Source organism: Nansenia antarctica, assembly GCF_963989245.1.
Source record: "Nansenia antarctica genome assembly, chromosome: 5".
Classification (NCBI taxonomy): domain Eukaryota; kingdom Metazoa; phylum Chordata; class Actinopteri; order Argentiniformes; family Microstomatidae; genus Nansenia; species Nansenia antarctica.
The window spans coordinates 25,136,840-25,159,497 of NC_137690.1; the positions used below are offsets into that span (position 1 = coordinate 25,136,840).

Sequence of the window (22,658 nt, forward strand, 5' to 3'; positions counted from 1 at the left end):
AAACCAGGGCACTAAAGCTAGAGAAAGGGGACCTGAGATTGAAACTAGGGCACCTCAGCTGGACTGGGGCACATGGGGCTAGAGAAGACGTTTACAGGAAACAAGCTTTCATTTCCTCCCCAAGTCTGGAGTGTTGTGTTGATGATGTGGGCCACGGCGCTCCCTCCAGAGCAGGTTAGAGCCGTAGAGGAAGATGGTGGGAGTCCGGAGTCTGTCTGGCTCCCTGGTGTATTCCCTTTCTTCTAGAACACACACCACACGTCTCTTGTTGTTACAACCCAGCTCATTAGGGGAAAGGGAAAGCAACATACAACCCGAAGTAATGGGTGAAAATTCAAGTTATTTATTAACTTTAGAAATTAAACTGTCTTTTTACAAACATTTATCGAAACAACAAGGGCCAAAACAACCTATGGGTGCTGTGGAAAGTAAAATGATAACAGCAGGGAGAACATTGTCTGCTTGACAGACAGCATAACAGAGAGAGGGGCACAGACAAGGGCGGCGCATCGGCTGTGGCCATGACTCCTGTAGAGAGAGACCTGCAGCCATGTCCACCGGGGGAGGCTGGTGGAGGTAGAAATCGGAGGACAATGTGTCTGTGTGTCCCATTGTAATGCATGCAATGGGTTGAAGAATGGTATCAAACACGTGTGTTTTAGAACCGTTCTTCATTTCATTCTGTGCGTTTGATACTGTTCCTCCTTCCGTTGCATGCGTTACAATGAGCCTGTGTCCCCTGATTTCTACCTCCACCGGCCTCTGCTGATATGCGTACTCTGGAGAGATAGAGGAAAGTCAGCCCTGCAATGTCTTTGGTCATGCAGTGACTCACTCTTCGTCCTTGTCTCACTTCTCTTATGTATACTGATCAGGATGCATAACCCCCCCCCCCTACCAATTCCTCTAAATGTGATTTATGAATCATCACTTTAGCAATCTGCTGTTTTCTCCGGTCGAGGGCTTGTTTAATTGAACGGCGTGAGAGTGAGTGTGTCTCATAGAGCATGTGTATATACAGTATATAAGAGGACGGGACTGCAGAGAGAGAAGCGTGGCTGTTTTTTTTTCATTCCCCCAGAAAGGTGGGGTCTACGAACTCATTTCTGTTATTGATCTGTATATCATAAGACATTGAGCTCATTGCTTCGGGTTCCTATGGGTATTTTTTTACACTGAACAAAAATATAAACACTTTTGTTTTTGCTCCAATTCTTCACACATAGAAAAAGTCTTAGGTCTTTGATTTCAACTCAAGAAAAATTGGAGCAAAAACTAAATGTGTTTTATATTTTTGTTCAGCATTCGTGTTGTTTCTGCCTTCTGTGTGAAGCTACCTTCCTCTTCCTTCCTTCCTTCCGTGTGTGTTGTGGTTTCTCTACCAGTAGCTCTCACCGAAAGCGTGTGGAACTTAAAATATGCGTTGCAGCTTCTTTGAGTAACAACCACTTACCTGATTTGTGTGTGTGTGTGTGTGTGTGTGTGTGTGTGTGTGTGTGTGCGTACGTGTGAGCTTGGGCATGTGTGTGATGGTTAAAAATAGTGTTCCTTCAACCCCCCCTCCCACTCCCCTCCCTTAATTTCTCGATCTAAGCATATACTATCTGTAGTGGACCAATTTGGAAAGCACTGGCAGCTTTTGGCACCCGGTCCATAGGCCAATACTGCATGTTTAGCAAACTGGACAACCTTCACTCCAACTCCCAGGGTTAATGGATCAATATGATGTGGATTCATGTGGATCATCTTGACATCCCACATAAATGGTAAATGGAGTGACTTATATAGCGCCTTATTCCAAAGCGCTTTACAACGGCCTCTCATTCACCCATTCACACACACACATTCACACACCAATGGCAGCAAGCTACCATGCAAGGCGCCGGCCCGCTCATTGGGAGCAATTATAGGTTCAGTGTCTTGCCCAAGGACACTTCGACATGCGGCCAGCTCGGACCGCCGATCTGCCAACCTTGCGATCATTAGACGGCGGCTCTACCTCCTGCGCCACAGCCGCCCCCATCATGCCCACATCATGAAGGGCCACAGCCGCCCACATCATGAAGACCATGACAAGACTGGTGCAGACATTGGTGTGGATGATGCCATCATCTACCTGCTACACAAAGCTCACTCCCATTTACAGTAGATAAGGCTGGCAGCACTGTGAGGGTCATGTTATTTGACTTGTCCAGTGCATTTAACACCATACAGGCCTCACTACTTGCAGATAAGTTGCTGAGGATGCAGATGGACTCCCCCATTGTTTCTTGGATTACAAACTATTTGACCAAAAGGCCACAGTTTGTACGGCTGCAGGGATGTAAGTCGGACTCGGTGGAAAGCAGCACTGGCGCCCCCCAGGAGACAGTTCTGGCACCCTTCCTCTTCATCCTCTATACCTCGGACTTCAGGCACAACACAAACACTTGCGGAAGTACTCAGACGACTCTGCTATTGTGGGATGTGTCAGTGGAGGCCAGTACAGAGGACTGGGGAAGAGTTTTGTTGAGTGGTGTGAACGGAACCTCCTGCTACTCAACATCAGCAAGACAAGGGGGATGGTGGTAGACTTTAGGAGGACTAGGGTCCCCCTGTCTCTGCTTTCCATCCAGGGAGAGGACGTGGAGGTGGTCCAGAGTTAGTACCTGGGGGTGCACCTGGACAGTAAACTGGACTGGACTGGTCACACAGATGTCCTGTACACGAGGGGCCAGAGCCAGCTCTATTTCTTGAGAAGGCTCAGGTCCTTTGACATGTGCAGGACTCTGATGAACATCTTCTACCAGTCAGTGGAGGCCAGCGCAGTGCTGCATGCGGTGGTATGCTGGGGGGGGGGCAGCATCAAGGAAGGTGACACCAAGAGGCAGAACAAGCTTATTAGGAAAACTGGTTCTGTCCTCTGTCACCCTGGACACAGTGGAGGAGGTGTCCAATAGGAGGATGAGGACCAAACTCCTGGCCATCATGGACAATCCCTCCCATCCCCTACATGACACTGTGGCAGAGAAGAAAAGCTCCTTTAGCAACAGACTTTTACAACCACGTTGCACTAAGGAGCGCTATAGGATATATTTTCTGCCTGCCGCAATAAGACTGTACAACTGCTCCTCCGGCTGGCTCGATTGGAACTGTCTCTTCACAGCTTATTCGCCCCTTCCTCCTTCTGTTTACCATTTGTATTATCGTTTTTCTTTTCTTTCATTGATTTCTAATTTGAATAAGAAAAACATAAATAAAGTCAAATTAGTCCCCCGAAGAAAACAAAAAAAGACCTGACATGGAGATTGAGATTGTATGGCCTCAGGTGTCTAAAGAAATGTTACCTGAGGCCTCAAATCCTCAGAGACTTCTACCGTGGCACCAGAGAGCCTCCTGACGAGCTGTTTCACCACCTGGTATGGCAGCTGCACCTGCAAGGACCGCAAGGTGCTGGGAAGGGTGCTGCGTACGGCCCAGCACATCACTGGGTGTGAACTGCCCAGCCTGCTGGAACTATAGAACCAGCGGTGCCTCAGGTAGTCTCTGAAGGTCATCAAGGACCGAGCACACCCACACACACACACACCCCCACACACACACACACACACACACACACACACACACACACACACACACACACACACACACACACACACACACACACACACACACACACACACTACAGCCTGTTCTCCCTGCTACCCTCGGGCAGGACGTACAGGAGCCTAAGAACACGCACCAACAGACTGAAGAACAGCTTTTTTTTACGACACACACACACACACACACACACACACACACACACACACACACACACACACACACACACACACACACACACATATACACAGTGCTATCCAAGTCCTGTGCAATATTATTATATCTGTGTATAATTGTACTTCCTCAAATGTATATAATTCGATATAAAAAAAAAATCTGTCTTGCTTCTTATATTTTCATATTCTATTCTATATGTCTTCTTATATGCACCCTAAATGGAGCCCCCCCCCCCCCCCCCCCCAGTGAAAGTATCTCACATGATTGTACTTGTATAACCGCCGTAGTGACAAATAAACATCTTCTATCTTGTATCTTGCGGTGATCAGAGTCAGGCTGGAGGATGTTAAATCATACTGGACTGTTGTTACTGTATATAATGTTTCAGATGTCTATTTACAGTATGTCTATTTTTATTTTTATTTCATTCTATTATTCAATTCTACCGTAACCTTATTTTGTTGTTTGTTGCTGTGTGTGGTGTGAGCTGCTGTAAAGCCTTAATTTCCCCTTGGGGATCAATAAAGTACCAATCTATCTATCTATGTCTAACACTGGGCAAACTCAACTCCATCTAGTCACTATGTGATACATCACTGAGGAAATAGAAATCGACAAGGAGTGGTTCCGCATGGAGAGTGGTAACTGAATTTAACCTTGTAGCAACCTGCCTGTCTCCAGTCCGCTGGCTCTAAACACTTCTGTTCTGTTCAGTTCTGGCTCCATGTTAAAGTTCTCTCTCTTTCTCTTTCCCTCTCTTTCTCTCTCTTTCTCTCCCCCCCCCCTTCTCTCCCTCTCTGTGCAGTGGGTGTTGGCCTTTGAGATCTTCATCCCCCTGGTCCTCTTCTTCATCCTCCTGGGTCTACGGCAGAAGAAACCGGCCATCCCTGTCAAGGAAGGTAGGTGTGAGGGAGGGAGACCCGTGGAGAAACCACCCTACGTACAATGAGAGGACAGGGATGAGGGGCTGAGGGGCTAGTCCTGCAGGTGTTGTGTTGTGTTTTCTGTGTTATGCGGGGTGGTAACTGGCAACCCCCCTATGACTAGCTCACTGTGGCTCCCCAGTTGAGAGTGGAGGGTCTACCTGTTCAAACACACCACATCATCACCCATCCAACCTATTCTGTACTTCCACCGCTAGTCCCATTGTCATTGTCAAGATGAAAGTAAATGCTACAGGCTACCATAGATGACTCAGCTTGGCTTAAATACAAGTATGTGTGTTGTGAAAGAAGATATGTACAGTGCTGTATAGAGTTGCTACCTATTTTTTATTCATTTGAAAGAGGCAAACATTGTGCTTTGCTAATCTACCAGCAATGGTGACGATGGCAAAGACGCTGTTTTGTCTTGTTGCTCGTAGTTATTTGTCACGTTTAGTCATGTTAGTTTGTTCTGATGTGCACTGTCATTGTCCACAGCCATCTTGTTTTCCTTTATATTTAGATGCCTTTTAATAAGATATATTCTCTTTTACTCTGTGGCTTTCTCCTCTCCTTTCTCTCTCTATTTTTCTGTTATTCTCTCTCTCTCTCTCTCCCACATCCTCGCTTTCTCCTTATTATCTCACTTCTCTGCATGACGCATGTTGACTGCATGCTCGACCAGTCTGTAAGTGGCAACGCTGTTTCTATTATTATGACTGACTCATGGATATCTCATCCCGTTGCCTTGACTCTTAATCCTGTCTGTGGAGTGTGACCTGTGTGTGTGTGTGTGTGTGTGTGTGTGTGTGTGTGTGTCTGTGTGCACTCACGCGTGCACGCGCGCCTCCGATCCTGGTGCCCCTGTCTCCATGTTGTCAGCACCAGGCTGAGTATCAGTGACTGGAGTGGGATCTGTCGTCTCCAGTGAACAGATCCTATTTCACACATCTCACTGATGCTGAAAGAGCTTTGTGCCTAGGTTAGCGCTGTAAGGCCAAACCCACTGCCAGAGATAAACACACTCACCTCTCTGCATGTGCAGAGAGCAAATTGATACCCAGACTAATCCGTCTGCTCTCAGACAGTCACAACAACCAGACAAACTCCCGAGCTCTCTGTGTGAGTGTACACCTTCTCTGGTAACATTTGTGTGTGTACGTGTGTGTGTGTACGCGCGGATGTGTGTGTGTGTGTGTGTGTTTGTGAGAATCAGGATATGTTTCAGCCTTTATAATCACCAGTTTCAGCTATAAGTACAGTGCATATGTAGTGACGAGTATTCAAACATACGTATTGTACTAAGCTGGCCACAACCAACTCTAACCAGTGTAACATCCTGATCCACTTTTCCTGCCGGTTCACTGATCCACGTAACCATCGGTGATGATCTTATAGCCTTTTATCCTCAGCTCAGTGGGCAGAGAGGGGTGGCAGATGTCGGATCTGAACAAGGAAGTACAGCAGGGGAGGCTGGCGGCAGTAGAAATCATGGTAATGCACGGCAATGAGCCCCGTCCTCCGATTCCTACCTCCACCAGCCTCCCCTGGCGGTATCAGTGTCCTCTTTTAAAGGCTCGGCGTCGTCGTCTCCACGGAGACCTTTTAGTGTCACTGGGACACGACAGATACGGTCTTACTGGCAGCCTGGCAACCATGTCAGCGGCGGTGATGTTGTCAGACAGTGTCCCTGTTCAGGTTCTGTTGATTAAGCACTCCTTGGGCCGATTTCTTTTGGAAGGACCCAGGATGTGCTCACGTAAGGGCTTCTTTGTCTGGACGCGACTCAAGAGTGGGTGTCTCTCTTTAACTTTTATAGGCTATTCAAAGCAGCGTAGAGAGCAATGGCAGTGGAGTAATTGTGTCAGCAATTTGGCCCTATGTTGTATTAGGATAAAGCGATTTTGGAGAAAGGGGGAGGATTTTTCCTGATTGCCGGGGGGGGGGGCGGGGGTGTCATACATTTTCTTAAGTAGAGGCATTATATGCGCTGGGCATCAAGTGGTTTTAAAAGCTCAGTGATTTAAGCCATGAGCCACAAAAGGGATTGTTAAAATAAAGAAGCACACATCATCTTTTTAGGGTGCACATCACAGGAGTCAGTCAGGCTGACTCAGGAGTCAGAGATGGACGATCGTCAAAGTCATAGAAGCTGCCTTAGAACTCTCTCTCTTCTCTCTCTCTCTCGCATCTGTCACTCTCTCTTCTTCCATTCCTCCTTTGTTCTTTGTTCTCTTATTACCCGTGTTGACAACCAAGGCACCCGTTAGATACCCGGATAGCATCTAGCAGCTGTTAGATTCTGTTTTATAATGTTCACTTCAAAAAAAGGGGCTATTTGTATTGTATTAAGGGGTTATTGCGCTATCCCTTCGCCAACACCAAAGAGAGAGTGAGAGAGAGAGAGAGAGAGAGAGAGAGAGAGAGAGAGAGAAGGATGTTGTTGCCTGTCTCGTCTCTCTGTGGGCGGACGAGAACCCACCGCCGAGAGGGAAAAAGAGTGAAAAAAAACACTCCACAGGGTAGTCATGGAAACATGAGCTATTGTAGCTACAGTACATTAGAGAAGGCCTTCGCTTTTCCCTAGTCGAGGTGAAAAGCGTGGTGAAAGCTTGTCTGGCCACCGCTTACGGATGGGGATTAGAAACTAGAGCCATTTTGTACAGTACAGGACGAGATGTTTGACAGCCTTACCCAGTCCTGACATCTGCCTCCCTCTCTGGCTACGAGGGAACTGTGTTATCTGAGATGCTTTCCTCGCCGTTTCTTCTCTTTCTAACCCCTCTTTCTCTGTTGTTCTGTCTTTGTCTGTCTCTCGTGTGTGTACCTCACCCTCCTTACATTTTGGGTTTTGATCTCTTCACCTTGGTCTTCCCTGCCAATCCTCCACCTCCTCTCTACCTCCACTCCTCTCATCCCTCCTGCCGTGCTGCTGGCCACCTGTTGTTTTTCTTTCCATCCCCCTTTTTTTTATCTTGTCCGACTCCCCATCTCTGTCGTCCCTGTGTCCTCCTATCTCTGTCTGTCCGTCCACCCCTATTCCTCCATCTCCCTGCTTGTCCCTGTCCCTGTGTGGGGGGTCCTCCCTCCTGTCCCTGTGTGGGGGTCCTCCCTCCTGTCCCCAGCCTTCTACAGCGCGGCGCCCCTCACCTCGGCAGGCATCATTCCCATCATGCAGTCGCTGTGCCCGGACGGACAGAGGGATGAGTTTGGCTTCCTGCAGTACAAGAACTCCACGTGAGTTATTGAGTCATCCTCTCCTCTCCTCTACTCTCCTCTCCTCTCCTCTCCTCCTCTCCTCCTCTCCTCTCCTGTCCTCAGCCATTGTTTCCTCTCCTCTCTCGCTCCCTCATACACCCAGTCCTTAAAGCCACTAATAGCCGAACAGTGTTACCGTCCAAACCGCTTTAACAGCAGGAGATGATGGTGGTCATTACTGTAAGTGTGTGCATATGATCAATACATCTCCCTGTTTTTACTCTTTTGATTTATGGGCCAGTTCTACTGTGAGAGGGCAGCAGCCGTGTCTCTTAACTTAACCCACATCCACCTCTCTTCCACTCTCATAACCCCCCCCCCCCCCCCCCCTCCCCATCTCGCTCTCACTCTCTTCTCTCCTTTCTCTTCCCTCCTTCTCTCCCTTCTCTTTCTTCTCTCCTCTCCTCTCCCTTCTCTCTCTTCTCTTCCCTCCTTCTCTCCCTCCAACGTGATCCGTCTCACTCTCATGTCCTCTCCCTTCCTGTGTCAGTGTGACTCAGCTGTTGGAGCGGATCAGCGAGGTGGTGGAGCAGAACCACCTGTTCACGTCCGACCGGCCGGGCCTGGGCCAGGAGCTGGAGTCTCTGCAGCAGCACCTGGAAGCCCTGAGCACCACGCCCTCCCCGCTGGAGAGCACCTTCAACACTAGCCCAGGTGCTCTTATTGGCTTAATTGTGTGTGTGTGTGTGTGTGTGTGTGTGTTATATTCCCCCCCTCTGTGACACCTGTTGACATCACTAACGTGTGAAAATGTAGTGACTCACTATAAGCTATAGAGTGTTGTGAACCCATGTGTGTGTGTGTGTGTGTTCTTGTTTCAATCTGCCCCCACCACCAGGGTTCACCGTGGGCAGTGTGTTGAAGAACCAGTCGGTGTTTCATCAGTTCCTGGTCAGGAACCTCTCGCTCCCCGACGACACAGCCAGCGTCCTGCTCAACACCCCTGTCAACCTCAAAGAGGTCTGTGTCCTCCCAGTGTCCTCACACACACACATACACACACACACACACACACACACAAACACACACACACACACACACACAGGTCTAGCTTACAAATACCTCAGGCCATACAGTAGGCACACATTTTTGATGTGACCAATTAACATGGGTTATTTGGAACTATCTGTGGTGGATGGCGGTGGATTGTCTTTGAGCAGTGGCATTGAGTCGTATCAAAGTCTGCCTCCTGCACCTCCGTCACTCACCCCCTTTGTCTCCTTTACTCTGGCACGGCCTCGGCTCTTCTAATCATTCTCCTGGTGCCCGCCCGCCATCTTGGCTTGGCATCAGGTCCCTGTCCTTATCTGCTCCTGTCACTCAGTCACTCTGCTCCCTCTCTCCCTCTCTCCCTCTCTCCCTCTCTCTCTCTCTCTCTCTCTCTCTCCCCCCCCTCTCTCTCTCTCTCTCTCTCTCTCCCCCCCCCCCCCCCCCCTCTCTCTCTCTCTCTCTCTCTCGCTGTTCTTTCATGTTTGTTTTCATTATCCTGTCAGACACTTCCTCCTATGAGAACAAACAGATGTCCTGTTAGTGTGGCCCTGGAAAGTTGAAAACTTTGTGTGTGTGTGCCTGTGTGTGCCTGTGAGCACCTGTGTGTGTGTGTGTGTGTGTGTGTGTGTGTGTGTGTGTGTGCGCGCGCTCGCCTGTGTGTGTGTGTGTGTGTGTGTGTGTGTGTGTGTGTGTGTGTGTGTGTGTGTGTGTGTGTGTGCGCGTGCGTGCGTGCGTGCGTGCGTGCGTGCGCCTAACTGCTCTCCTCTCTCCCCCTACTGTACACTGTAGGTCTACAATCTCATATTTGGCACCTATCCCAGATCTGGAGGACAGAGTCATAGCTTGGTTGAAGAGGTAAAAGACACCGCAAAAAGCCCTGGAGACAAAAAAGTCCTTCAGGTACAAACTTAGATAATCACATTTAATGACAAATACAGTCAATATTACAATTATACGAAGTGACTGATTGCACGGTGATGAGGGTGGATCGATAAGAGATAATCCGCAGGTCCTAGGGATGGATCTGAGTGTGTGTGTGTGTGTGTGTGTGTGTTCAGTCATGATCCTCTCCTCTCCCCCCCCCCCCCTCTCTCTCTCTCAGGAGAAGATTCTGGGGGGCATGCGTAGTCTGAGCGGAGGGCTGATCCACAAGGCTTTACGAGACCCGACCAAAGCTGCCCATCAGGCTCTGCTCAAACTCATGTCCCAGGCTTTAGGCCTGGCGGGCGGAGGGGGGGGGCAGAGATACGACCCCCAGGGACTAAAGGAGGTGGAGGTATGCTGCTTCTGAGGCTGCAGGTCTGCCAGTGAAACAATGGCTGTATGTGGGTGAGAAATATTGTCTACATAGGCATTTTTCTTCCCTACAGGCTGTTCTCCTGACTGGTGCCATGTTGGAAGTGCTTACCTGCGGAGAGGACGGGACTAGTGAGCTGAGGAAGATCCTATTGGTTCCAGAGAAGCAGCAGCCCCTGCTGCAGGCCTATCGGAGCGCAGTGTGTGGTGGAGGGGAGAGCCAGAGGGCGGAGCGGTTTGGGGAGATGAGCCAGGAGCTGAGAGACCAGATAGACACACAGAGTGTCATTGAGAGGGTACAGTACAGGACGCTGAGACACACAATGGCTGCTTTGAACAGGAAATCCCTGTGGTGAAGTGCATTTCACTCAAGCACACACACTGAAATGAACACAACAGTGCGATTGTTTGTTTGGAAGGGTAAACCTTTCATACTGAACTGTCGAACCGGTAAATGTGAATGCAACGAATGGACGCATACTGGACATCAAATTCCACAGTGAATATGTGTGATATTGATGTTGACAAAAGACAGTGTATAGGATTTATGTAGTGAGGGTTTGAGGAGAATGTGTCATCATTTCCTGTAGAGGAAGGACAACTCATACAGAATTCTGGAGACTATGAATGGAAGTGTACTCCGGATCAATGTATTGAAATTCTACAGTGATTTCATATTGATGTTGACAATATAGGAGGGTGTATATTTTCCGTGATGAGGGTTTGAGGGTTTGATAATTAGGAAAGTAGGACATATCTATTTAACCTTTATTTCACCAGGGGAACTCATTGAGACCAAAGTCTCATATTCAACGGTGTCCTGGTTACAAAGCATTTTTAATAAGACAACACAAAAACATCACACATCAATACAATATCAATACAAAATCATCATACATTCACAAAAACGAATAAACATTATGGCAACATCCTTTAGAAATATGTACAGACCTCGACCTCAACTTCACTTATCATATTTTTGGACTTGCCCAAAGCAGCATCCAATTTGAGGGTCTCTTGACACTCATTCCAAGCTCTATGGGCACAGTTACTAAAAACAGCTTTTCCCAGCTCAGTTTTGACTCAAGGGACCTCAAGAACTAACCTATCCTGAGATCTTGTTTGGTGATGACTAGAACACTATCTAATGAGGGATATCAGGTAGCTAGGTAGCTTTTGTAAGATTCTTTATCAACATACAAGAGCCAATGCTGTGTTCTCTTAGCAGCCAGGGACAGCCAGGCTACTGCATGATATAGATTACAATGATGCATTCTAAAATGATCACCGGTAATAAAACTAAGTGCTGAATGATATGCAGTGTCAAACTGTTTCAAGGTGGTAGAAGCAGCGTGCTTTATTATGAGATAATGTCGCCATAGTCAAGTACTGACAAGAAAGTAGACTGTACTAAAAGCTTTTTGTCATCACTCGAAATGCAAGATTTATTTCTATAAAAGAACCCTTTTATAGAAATTAAGTTTCACCCTTACTTTTTTTGTCAGCTCATCAACTTGCAATTTGAAGGACAGTTTTTCATCAATAAAAATCCCAAGGTACTTGTAAGAGGATACTCTCTCAATTACAGAACCACCCAAAGTGCAAATATTGAAGTCTGTTTCCATCAAAGAGTGGGATCTAGAAAATCTATTTTGTTTGTGCTCCATTTAAAACCATTTTAAGCTCTAGAAGTGAGCGCTGGATCAGGTGAAAGGCTGTCTGCAAAATAGATAACGCTTCTTCCAATGTAGGAGCAGATGAATAATTTACTGTATATGTGGCAGGGTCTGGTAAAAAAAAGTCCCCAAGTAGGGCAATGTCATTTTTCTGTTTTTTTCTGATTCTGAAAGTGCAGATTGTCATCAAAATGTGTCATACATTGAAACACATTCAAGGAACATCGCTACGAACATCGAACTGCATGTTTAGCACATCACAACGCGCAGATAGAACATCAACATGCTAAAAACACACATAATTATATGATCACACAGTCCTTGCTTTTGAACACGTCCTGAAACGTACGTTTGTTTACAAGCCATGTGTCACTTACCCAGTAGCCTACGGCAGATGATACAGTGAATCCAATTCTCAAGTATTTAGTGATCCTAAAACTGTTGTTTGTTGTATCGAGTGGGCACTTAAACACTTAAACTTTTGTAATATGCATTCTTTTTTTTTTAAAGGAAAAAGCTTTTTGGTTATTTGCGCGACTTAAGAATTACCGACATGCAACCCTTTTCACCAGACCGTGTCACATATAGAACTGGTCATTCTGAAGGCTATGAATGCAGCTCTTTAAAATCTTCATTTTCTCCCCTTCACTCCCTTTCTTGTTCCCCCACACCTCTTTGTGTGTCTGTGTGTGTCTGTGTGTGTCTGTGTGTCTGTGTCTGTGCGTCTGTGCGTGTGTGTGCGTGCCTGTGCGCAGCTACGTCTGGAGCAGACCAACTCCTCCGCCCCCCTGTCCCAGTCCCACCTGGGCGGTCTGCTGAAGGACCTGGCTGACGTGGAGAAGCTCCTCAGGGACGTGGACCTGCTGTCGGGCCTGGCTCGCCTGCTCCCCAAGGGGGCCTGCGCCGGCCACGCGGCCCCCGCCCCGCCCAACGCCACCTCCTCCTGGGCCCTCAACGCCACCACCTGGGGCCCCAACACCACCGACACGCCCGGGGAGGAGGGGGGGGAGGAGGAGGGGGGAGCGGTGGGCAAAGACTCGCAGGGAGAGAACCCACGCTCTCAGTTCTCTGCCTTCGTACAGCTGTGGGCAGGACTGCAGCCCATTCTGTGTGGGAACAACAGGTGTGTGTGTGTGTGTGTGTGTGTGTGTGTGTGTGTGTGTGTGCATACGTGGGCGTGTTTGTCCATGAAAGAGGCGAGCAGGGCGATGCTGCCAGTGCTCGAGAGACTGCGCTTGTTTACCTTTGTCTTGTGTGTGTCTCCAGGATCATCGAGCCCGAGGCTCTGAAGCAGGGGAACATGAGCTCCCTGGGCTTCACCAGTAAAGAGCAGCGTAATCTGGGCCTGCTGGTTCATCTGATGACTACAAATCCCAAGATCCTCTACTCCCCCATCGGCTCACAGGTGGACAAGGTTATTCAGAAGGCAAGTGGCTGATTAAATCCTCACACACTCTCCTCTCTCCATGTCTTGTCTCATAATATGGGGCACGGTGACTTGTGTCTTATTATAACCCCACGCTAGAGTTGTTTTTACGTCTTCGTTCTATAGCAGGCTGGAATTATGAGAAAGACGATAAAGCGATCCACGCCATGCCACCAGGCGTCGCCTACTGTGTTTTAATATCTATTTTTCCTGTGCGAAAATACGATTACGGCCGCGTCGTTTCATCTAACCATTGTCAGTGGCGCAGGGTGATAATGTGAAGTCGTGGGGATTATGGAACCATAATATTATTTAGTGGTTTGTAGTCGTTTGTGTCTCACTCATACATCCCTCATGCGCTGGATGGGTTAAGAGCAAGATGTTCAGGGGAGTCGATGAGTCACCGGATTAATTGGTTCGAGCACCTTGTATGCCGATTTCCCCCGAGATCTCTCTACACCAACATTAGCAGAATGACCATCGATCTTCTCTCTGCATCCCGATGCATGGTTACCACGGGGGGTTAAGTATTGGCAGTTAGTCTATTGGTTTCTTATCTCAGCTGGGAGGGGAAATGAACTAGAACGAAAGGGAACTAGAGCGAGAGGTGGGCACGTCCATAGAAAGGTGTGTGTGAGTGTGAGTGTGTGCGTGTGTGTCTGTGCGGTTCTGCCGGTGACACACTCCCTCTGCTGCTGTCCGTAGGCCAACGAGACGTTTGCGTTTGTGGGGAACGTGACTCACTACGCCCGGGTGTGGCTCAACATCTCTGCCCAGCTCAGGACCTTCCTGGAGGACGGCAAACTGCGCAACCACCTGGCCTGGCTGCAGCAGGTAACACACACACTATTTACCTTACCTGAGCCGTATGGAGACTATTGACCATAGTACTGTATGAACACACTCTAGTACTGTATGAACACACTCTAGTACTGTATGAACACACTCTAGTACTGTATGAACACACTCTAGTACTGTATACACTCTAGTACTGTATGAATACAATCTAGTACTGTATGAATACACTCTAGTACTGTATGAATACACTCTAGTACTGTATGAACACACTCTAGTACTGTATGAACACACTCTAGTACTGTATGAACACACTCGGGTGACATTCAGTCATGCAAAACTGGATTCCCACTGGGCAGTATCTGTCACCCATGCAGTACATCTATACTGTATTTAGGTGTACTTACGTCTCCCGATTGTAAGACATTTATGTTAAATATTTAACAATTTAGCATTTAGCAGACGCTTTTATCCAAAGCGATTTACAATTAGAGATTACAAGGACAGTCTCCCTGGGGTAACTTGGGGCTAAGGGCTTTACTCAAGGGCACACTAGTGGTGGTGTTCCCAGGTGGGATTTGAACTCGTGACCTTCTGATCACCAGTCCAACTCACTATTTATTATGCCACCATGGATGCATTCATGTTAACCCTTCATGTTCCCCCTCCCCCTGCAGTTGACCTCTGACCTGCGGAGGCACCCAGAGCTTCTGAATGCCACAGACAGTGAGCTGATGCACGGCCTGCTCGAGGGCAACTACACCCTCCCCAACACCACCACCCTCCTGGAGCAGCTGGACACTATCGACAACGCCGCCTGCGGATGGACGCACTTCATGTCCAAGGTCAGTACCATACAGTAGTACCATGACCAGCCATGTTCTAGTACCATAGACATCTTCTAATCTTCTAGTACAATAGACATCTTCTAGTTACCCTGATGGAGGCTACAGGCCGAAACATGTTGGTTTAAATATAAAAGAGTATCATTTTCAAGCATTCAATTCTAAAGTTCAAGTTCAAGAGTTGCTGGATTACCTCTTCACTTCCGTTTGCTTTTCAATCCATGCACCTTGGTTGGAGAGGGAGGTAGTGGCAGAGCTATGTCCAATGTCATCGTACCATTGACATCTTACTAATGTCCGAGGCCAGAACCAGAGGGATCTTATTGATATCTATGGGTAGACATGGGCGACATTGGGCCCTCTGACTCAGCCTCAGACAGGAAGAGCACAGGAAACACAAGCCCATTGATCAGGCCCCAGACAGCAGGCCTGCAGTAATGCGATCACTGAGACTCAGCACAGGATGCAGAGCTCCATTCAAAACTAATAATAGGTTTTTACAAACGAGGGCTGTACTGACGGAGCTTGACCTTTCTCCCCGTCCACGGTACCTGTGAACCCAGGTCAGTGTGGACATCTTCAAGGGTTTCCCGGACGAGGACAGCATCGTCAACTACACGCTGAACCAAGCCTACCAGGACAACGTGTCAGTGTTTGCCAGTGAGTAAGAGACCACTACTCTCCAAAGAGACCACTACTCCATCACATTAGGAATATAAGGAAGGGAATACGAAGAATATAGTACAGATAAAGACTGGGATCTGAATGTCAACGTTCCTTCTCTCTCTACCCCCTAGGTGTGATATTCCAGACCAACAAAGATGGATCCCTGCCTCCCCACGTCCTGTATAAGATCAGACAGAACTCCAGCTTCACTGAGAAAACCAACGAGATCCGCAGAGCGTACTGGCGCCCCGGGCCGAACACAGGGGGGAAGTTCTACTTCCTCTACGGCTTCGTGTGGATCCAGGGTATGACACCCGGAGTCCGTATGGACCACTGGAGGGTTGCGAACGAATGCATTTGTCGAAAGTTGTAGACTTTGTTTGTAGTAAAGAAGTCTTAACTCGAAACAGTCGTTTCAGCTATATTTGCAGATGGCGAAACTAGACACTATAAATCAACGGCCAAACATTGGTCCGCAAAGGGCAGAATTGGTGTGTTAAATGTACTGTTGAGTATGTTTTAATAAGACATGGGTTTATTATGGTAAACTGCTTACCCTGGTGATCTTGGGGTGGGCACACCTGTGTAGGTGCGAATGCAAACTGCAGATGAGGCACTTTCTTACTAGGAGTCATCTTTTATTTACGAACCAGGGGAGCAAAGGGAACCTGCTTATTTGACACATAATAAGTTAATACAGATAATCCATTGGAACTGACATTGCAGTTTGTTCAGTAGACAGGCCAGGCTCACTGAGACATTCCTGTTGATTTAATAAAGACAGACTTTTCTCTAGGGTCTCTCCGCATTGTTATTTAGTAATGTGTTCAAAATGGAAAATGTTTGATGGAAATCAAGTGTATTCCGTCACCCGCTGTGTGTGTGTTTGTGTGTGTGTGTGTGTGTGTGTGTGTGTGTGTGTGTGTGTGTGTGTTTGTGTGTAACTCTCCTCAGACATGATGGAGAGAGCCATTATTAACACGTTTGTCGGCCATGACGTGGTGGAGCCTGGCAACTATGTTCAGATGTTCCCCTACCCCTGCTACACCAGAGACGAGTAAGACAGTCCTGTTCCTCTCTCTCTCTCCTCTCCATCTCTCTTTCCTTCCTTCTTTCTCTCTCCTCTCCATCTCTCTTTCCTTCCTTCTTTCTCTCTCCTCTCCATCTCTCTTTCCTTCTTTCTCTCACTCACTCTCCTTTCTCGGTGAAGCCTTTTTGTTGTTGTTGTTGGTCACATCCTGTTCCAATCATAGTGGTTACCAATCCTCCAATGCCAGTTATGTTCTTATCTCTCAGCCTGTCTTAACCAACCCACGGGTTCTCTCTTTTGGGTCCACAGCTTCCTGTTTGTGATAGAACACATGATGCCTCTGTGCATGGTCATCTCCTGGGTGTACTCGGTGGCTATGATGATCCAGCACATCGTGGCGGAGAAGGAACACCGGCTCAAAGAGGTCAGACCTCAGACGGGTCACACCTGTGGGGACACAGTGGTCTCAGAGCCCCCTGTCTGACTGGAGGCTCATGTGGGCCGGTGCAGCATCACTGGTGCTGCCCGCCTTAACTCTTGGGCTCTTGGCCACCTGTAGCAGGATGATGTCACTCTTGTTTCACTCCACTCTTGCGCCCCCTGCTGGCTGGTATTCATCTCTGTCAAAAACGTTTCCCTTGTTGACTTTAGGCTTAGGTTTCTGCCTTGGTACTTAAATGATCGTTGTGGATCATTTCAAGATTATTGGTTTGAACATTTTTTATTGTTTAGGGGTGGGAGGGGTGGGGTGATATTCTATTGACTTCCCTTCCCACTGTGTAGGCTTCTAATTCCTGAATGAATTCAATCAAGTTGAATCTAATCCAATCTTAAGCCGTCAACACCTTGGTGTGTGTGCAGGTGATGAAGATGATGGGACTGAACAACGCCGTCCACTGGGTGGCCTGGTTCATCACCGGGTTTGTCCAGCTGTCCATCTCCGTCACGGCTCTGACGGTCATCCTGAAGTACGGACGGGTCCTCCTGCACAGCAACCCTTTCATCATCTGGCTCTTCCTCACCATCTACGCCATCGCCACCATCATGTTCTGGTGAGTGCTGTGGCGCTACTGACCTACGCTCTACTAGCAACCCAACAAATATTTGCGTCGTCCTCAACGTAAGACCTGGCGAGGGTCTGCCTGTCAGCTGATGCGTTGTATTCTCTGTGATTCGACTACTCTCTGAGGTGGCACGTAGGCATAGATCAAGAATGAGCTTAGCCTTAGCCTCCTAACCTCAGTTATTAGGCGTGGGTGGAAGGGTGGAGACTATGTGAAACCCCTTTCTGAGGGCAACTTCATCCGGCTTTGAAGGGCTCTAACTCAGTGAACAAGGCTCATCTGATCAGTCTGGGCTTAGTACTATGTGTGTGTGTGTGCGTGTGTGTGTGTGTTGTGTGTGTGGTGTGTGGTGTGTGTTGTGTGTTGTGTGGTGTGTGGTGTGTGGTGTGTGTGTGTGTGTGTGTGTGTGTGAGATGTTGCGGTCCTCACTGCAAGAACCATGATGTCAGACTAGCAATGACTGTACTCAGAGACTGAAACAGGGTTACTACTGAATCACTGTATGACTCATTACGACCATGATATTTGAATTCATCATCGTTTAAAGGGGTTTCATATTGGTCCATGCGATATGTGTGTGCGTGTGTGTTATTTCCTAAAGCATCGGTGACTTACAGCAGAGCTATACCGTACGTGTCTGTGTAGACAAACAGGAGTATGTATCTTTAATACTAGAACAGCCGTGCCTTTTTTACCTACTATAAGAGCCGCCTCAGGGGTCAAATGACTATAGTCTACAATGGAAAGCTGCTATTTACACACAACGACCCCTGTTGGCCGGCTTGTAAATTAGCCTGCCTCCTACACAGAAAAAACTGCAAAATAGCTTAATACTAGCTTATCCTGATGTGATTTTGAAAATGTAAATATACTGGGTGGTAGAATGCACATATCTAGGAAAGGTCATGAAAGACTGTTCTAGTGTTAAATACTGACGCGTGTCCCCTGTCTCCTGGCCAGTTTCCTAGTGTCGGTCATCTACTCCAAAGCTAAGCTGGCGTCGGCCTGCGGTGGCATCATCTACTTCCTGAGCTACGTGCCCTACATGTACGTGGCCATCCGAGAGGAAGTGGCCCACGACAAGATCACTGCCTTCGAGAAGTGCATCGCCGTAAGTAACTTGGCCTTTGTTCCTCCTGCGCGCTCACCCTTAAAACCCTCTCTCCCTTCACGGCAGTGCTAAGTGCATTTTCCATGGCGTGTGTTGTTGTGAGTCAAAAAGATCAGAAAGTGCCAAAAATAATCATTTCCTCTCGGGGATCAGTAAAAGTACATCTTCTTCTTTCTCTCATGTCTCTGTGAGTTATGTAGGTTATGTGTGTTGTCTAGACTGTGTCTGGGTTTTACATAACCTATTTGTATATTGATATGTGGGACAGGTACATTGAATCAAACAGCACCAGAATCCTGGCTAAATTGTCTGTGTGTTAGTGTGTGTGTTAGTTACAACTAGCCAGCCTACAGTTATCTCTACTACCGTCTAGTCTAGGGGTGCTAGGCTGTCTAAAAAGCTTTTACACGTCCCTGGGGAGAGAAACAGAGAAGTGGCTTACAGAACCAAGGTCCAATTACAGCTGAAGTGAGGGGACGGTGCCGGCAGCCAGCCCAAGCCGAGGCTCGATGTACAGATGGGAACGACCCTTAATAACCCAAAAGAATAATGTCCCACATGCAATAACAAACAAAACAATCCCACTTTCCTCGGGGGGGTGGCTACTCCCACCCCTGGGTCCTGGCCACACTGTACTGTCTAAACTGCGCCCTGTACCTGTCTAGCCTAGCTAGCCTCGCTATCCCACGTCACTCTCTCTGTCCTCTCCCTCCCTCCAGTCTCTGATGTCCACCACCGCCTTTGGCCTGGGCTCCAAGTACTTTGCCCTGTACGAGGTGGCTGGGGTCGGCATCCAGTGGCGCACCATCAGCCAGTCCCCAGTAGAGGGCGACGACTTCAACCTGGGCCTGTCCATGATGATGCTCATCATCGACGCCAGCGTGTACGGAGTTCTCACCTGGTACATCGAGGCTGTGCATCCAGGTAAGCCATCGTCGTCACCGTGCAGTTCAGGGTCTAACCGGTCCACATTCACCCCTTCCTGTATACAACTCCAATGTTCTCATTGGCTATACACTACCAGTCAAACGTTTGGACACACTACTCCATTCAATTGAATGGGAAAGTGCGTCCAAACTCTTGACTGGTACTGTACATGTACCTGTATATAAAAATCATTGGGCCTTCCCTTCTCCTATAGGAATGTACGGGCTTCCCCGGCCATGGTACTTCCCTCTGCAGAAGTCCTATTGGCTGGGCAGTGGGCGTGTGGAGACGTGGGATTGGCCGTGGGGCGGGAACGCCCGGCTGAGTGTGATGGAGGAAGACCAGGCCTGCGCCATGGAGCACCGGCACTCTGGTAGGACACGCTAACGCTAACACCTCTGCTCTGTGTCCTCACAGACGTATCTGTATCTGACTGGACCACAGGCGACCCCAGTGTCTCCATGTCAGATTAGCCTAGGCTATTGATAGTGTCTAGACTAGGTTGTAGATGTGTTCAATGTTGTGTTAAACCACCTCAAGAAGGTTCGTATACGAATCCACCCTTAACCCCTGTGATATTGTCTGTATCGACGTTCTCTGTACCGCCTCTATGTCTCCCCCCAGAGGAGATGCGGGGTATTGAAGAGGAGCCCAGCCACCTGCCCCTGGTGGTGTGTATAGACAAGCTGACCAAGGTGTACAAGACGGGCAACAAGCTGGCGCTCAACAAGCTGAGCCTCAACCTCCACGAGAACCAGGTGGTCTCCTTCCTGGGACACAACGGGGCTGGCAAGACCACCACCATGTGAGAGAGATAAATGTGTGTGTGCCCAAGTGTGTCAGAGGGTCAAAGTCCTGTTGTTGTCGTCGTTGTTGTTGTTGTTGTTGTTGTTGTTGTCGTTGTTGTTGTTGTTGTCGTTGTCGTTGTTGTTGTTGTTTTTTATGTGCGGAGGCTGAGAGACATTTGTGTTTGTTTGTAATGCTTCATTTGGGGGTCTGCTTATAAACTGCTAATAAAACACCCTGAAGTAAGTTGTTAGCCTTCAATAAACTGCTTATTTAATTAAACATATAATAAAATAGACGTATCAAATACAGGCCTTATGCTAAACATGTATTTACCCAATTGGATAAACTATGTAATCACCAGCCGTTTACAAGCAGACCTTCAAATAAAGAATCAACGTCGATTATTCCCGTCAGCCCTATCGCTAATGGCTAACCACCGTTGGCTCTCTGGCCGTCTCTCAGGTCTATCCTGACGGGCCTGTTCCCGCCGACCTCTGGCTCCGCCACCATATATGGTCACGACATCCGTACGGATATGGAGCGCATCCGGCAGAACCTGGGCATGTGTCCGCAGCACAACGTGCTCTTCGACAAGCTCACCGTGGAGGAGCATCTGTGGTTCTACTCCCAGCTTAAGGGCATGGCCGAAGAGGACCTACGCAAGGAGATGGACAAGTGAGTCCCACACAACGTTCACGCTCCGTGCAACCATTCACTTTAGATAGATTAAGTGGAAAACCTCTTCGTACAGAATTGTGTGTGTGAGTGTGGTAGCTTCAACTAAGTTGTTTGTAGAAGAGAGTAGGGTTAAGAGAGTAGAGTAAGAGAGGGTCATAGGATGACTTTGGAAACAAGGGGAAGACTACCCACAGTACATCTGGGCTGATAGATGAGCGTGGCTGTGACAGTCTGACCTGTGTGTGCGTTCCGCCAGGATGATTGAAGACCTGGAGCTGTCTAACAAGCGCCACAGCCTGGTCCAGACGCTGTCGGGGGGCATGAAGAGGAAGCTGTCCGTGGCCATCGCCTTCGTGGGCGGCTCCCGGGCTGTCATCCTGGATGAGCCCACGGCGGGGGTGGATCCGTACGCGCGCAGGGCCATCTGGGACCTCATCCTTAAATACAAACAGGGTGAGACAGACAGGGGACAAACTCTCTTCTTCTTCTTCTTCTTCTTCTTCTTCTTCTTCTTCTTGTTCTTGTTCTTCTTGTTCTTCTTCTTGTTCTTCTTCTTCTTCTTGTTCTTCTTCTTCTTCTTCTTGTTCTTGTTCTTCTTCTTCTTGTTCTTGTTCTTCTTCTTGTTCTTGTTCTTCTTCTTGTTCTTGTTCTTCTTGTTCTTGTTCTTCTTCTTCTTCTTCTTCTTCTTCTTCTTCTTCTTCTTCTTATTATTATTATTATTATTATTAGTAGTATAATAATTATGATATGGTTGTGTTTAGGCCGCACCATCCTGCTGTCCACCCATCACATGGATGAGGCAGATCTCCTAGGCGACCGCATCGCCATCATCTCTCATGGCAAACTCAAGTGTTGTGGCTCCCCACTGTTCCTCAAGAGCACCTATGGAGATGGCTACAAGTTGACGCTGGTCAAAAAACAGAGTGAAAGCGGAGGTGAGTCTATAGCCCTATTGGCACTGGACTAGGATTACCTGGGGACCTCTGGTCATTTGTAATAATACATTTGTAAAGTAAAGATTCCACAGCAAATTACCTACGATATTTCGCTAAACACAGAGGTCCTAATATTAGTCCTGTGTGAATCAGCATCTCTGTGATTTGGGGTTGTTTGCATTGTTAAGATTCTGTCTCTGTACGTTCGTATTTTACACACTGTTTTTGCAACCCCACTGGGACAATACTGAGGAAACTTGGGTGAAGGACGGGTCTCGCCATAGAGATAAAGACATTTACAAAACACTGATTGGCCCAATTTTGACAAAACTGGTGTAGAAGATGCGTCCTTATGAATTGTTTCGAGGTGTAGCCCGACCAATACAGTAGTCATATAGCCTTAGAGATTTGGGAATCATATTTTAGATAAATCAATACAATGCTGTAAGACTGATAAAGAATCAAAAGAACACTACGTTTTGAGAATTCT

General features: G+C 47.9%; 1 protein-coding gene across 1 annotated transcript in view; it reads left to right on the forward strand.

Moving 5' to 3' along the window:
• abca2 (ATP-binding cassette, sub-family A (ABC1), member 2) overlaps positions 1–22,658 on the forward strand; it is a gene marked incomplete at its 5' end in the record, with an annotated part of 58,585 nt that overhangs the window by 17,954 nt on the left and 17,973 nt on the right. The window contains 23 exons of the mRNA XM_080530983.1: positions 4,565–4,658; positions 7,808–7,919; positions 8,431–8,594; positions 8,779–8,900; positions 9,720–9,830; positions 10,033–10,206; positions 10,301–10,522; positions 12,658–13,025; positions 13,169–13,328; positions 14,034–14,162; positions 14,801–14,968; positions 15,532–15,628; positions 15,766–15,939; positions 16,589–16,691; positions 16,974–17,088; positions 17,526–17,716; positions 18,689–18,839; positions 19,559–19,763; positions 19,981–20,139; positions 20,391–20,571; positions 21,018–21,230; positions 21,490–21,686; positions 21,995–22,168. Of these exons, the coding sequence (XP_080387109.1) occupies positions 4,565–4,658; positions 7,808–7,919; positions 8,431–8,594; positions 8,779–8,900; positions 9,720–9,830; positions 10,033–10,206; positions 10,301–10,522; positions 12,658–13,025; positions 13,169–13,328; positions 14,034–14,162; positions 14,801–14,968; positions 15,532–15,628; positions 15,766–15,939; positions 16,589–16,691; positions 16,974–17,088; positions 17,526–17,716; positions 18,689–18,839; positions 19,559–19,763; positions 19,981–20,139; positions 20,391–20,571; positions 21,018–21,230; positions 21,490–21,686; positions 21,995–22,168 (3,784 nt within the window). The remainder of the gene's footprint in view (positions 1–4,564; positions 4,659–7,807; positions 7,920–8,430; positions 8,595–8,778; positions 8,901–9,719; positions 9,831–10,032; positions 10,207–10,300; positions 10,523–12,657; positions 13,026–13,168; positions 13,329–14,033; positions 14,163–14,800; positions 14,969–15,531; positions 15,629–15,765; positions 15,940–16,588; positions 16,692–16,973; positions 17,089–17,525; positions 17,717–18,688; positions 18,840–19,558; positions 19,764–19,980; positions 20,140–20,390; positions 20,572–21,017; positions 21,231–21,489; positions 21,687–21,994; positions 22,169–22,658) is intronic.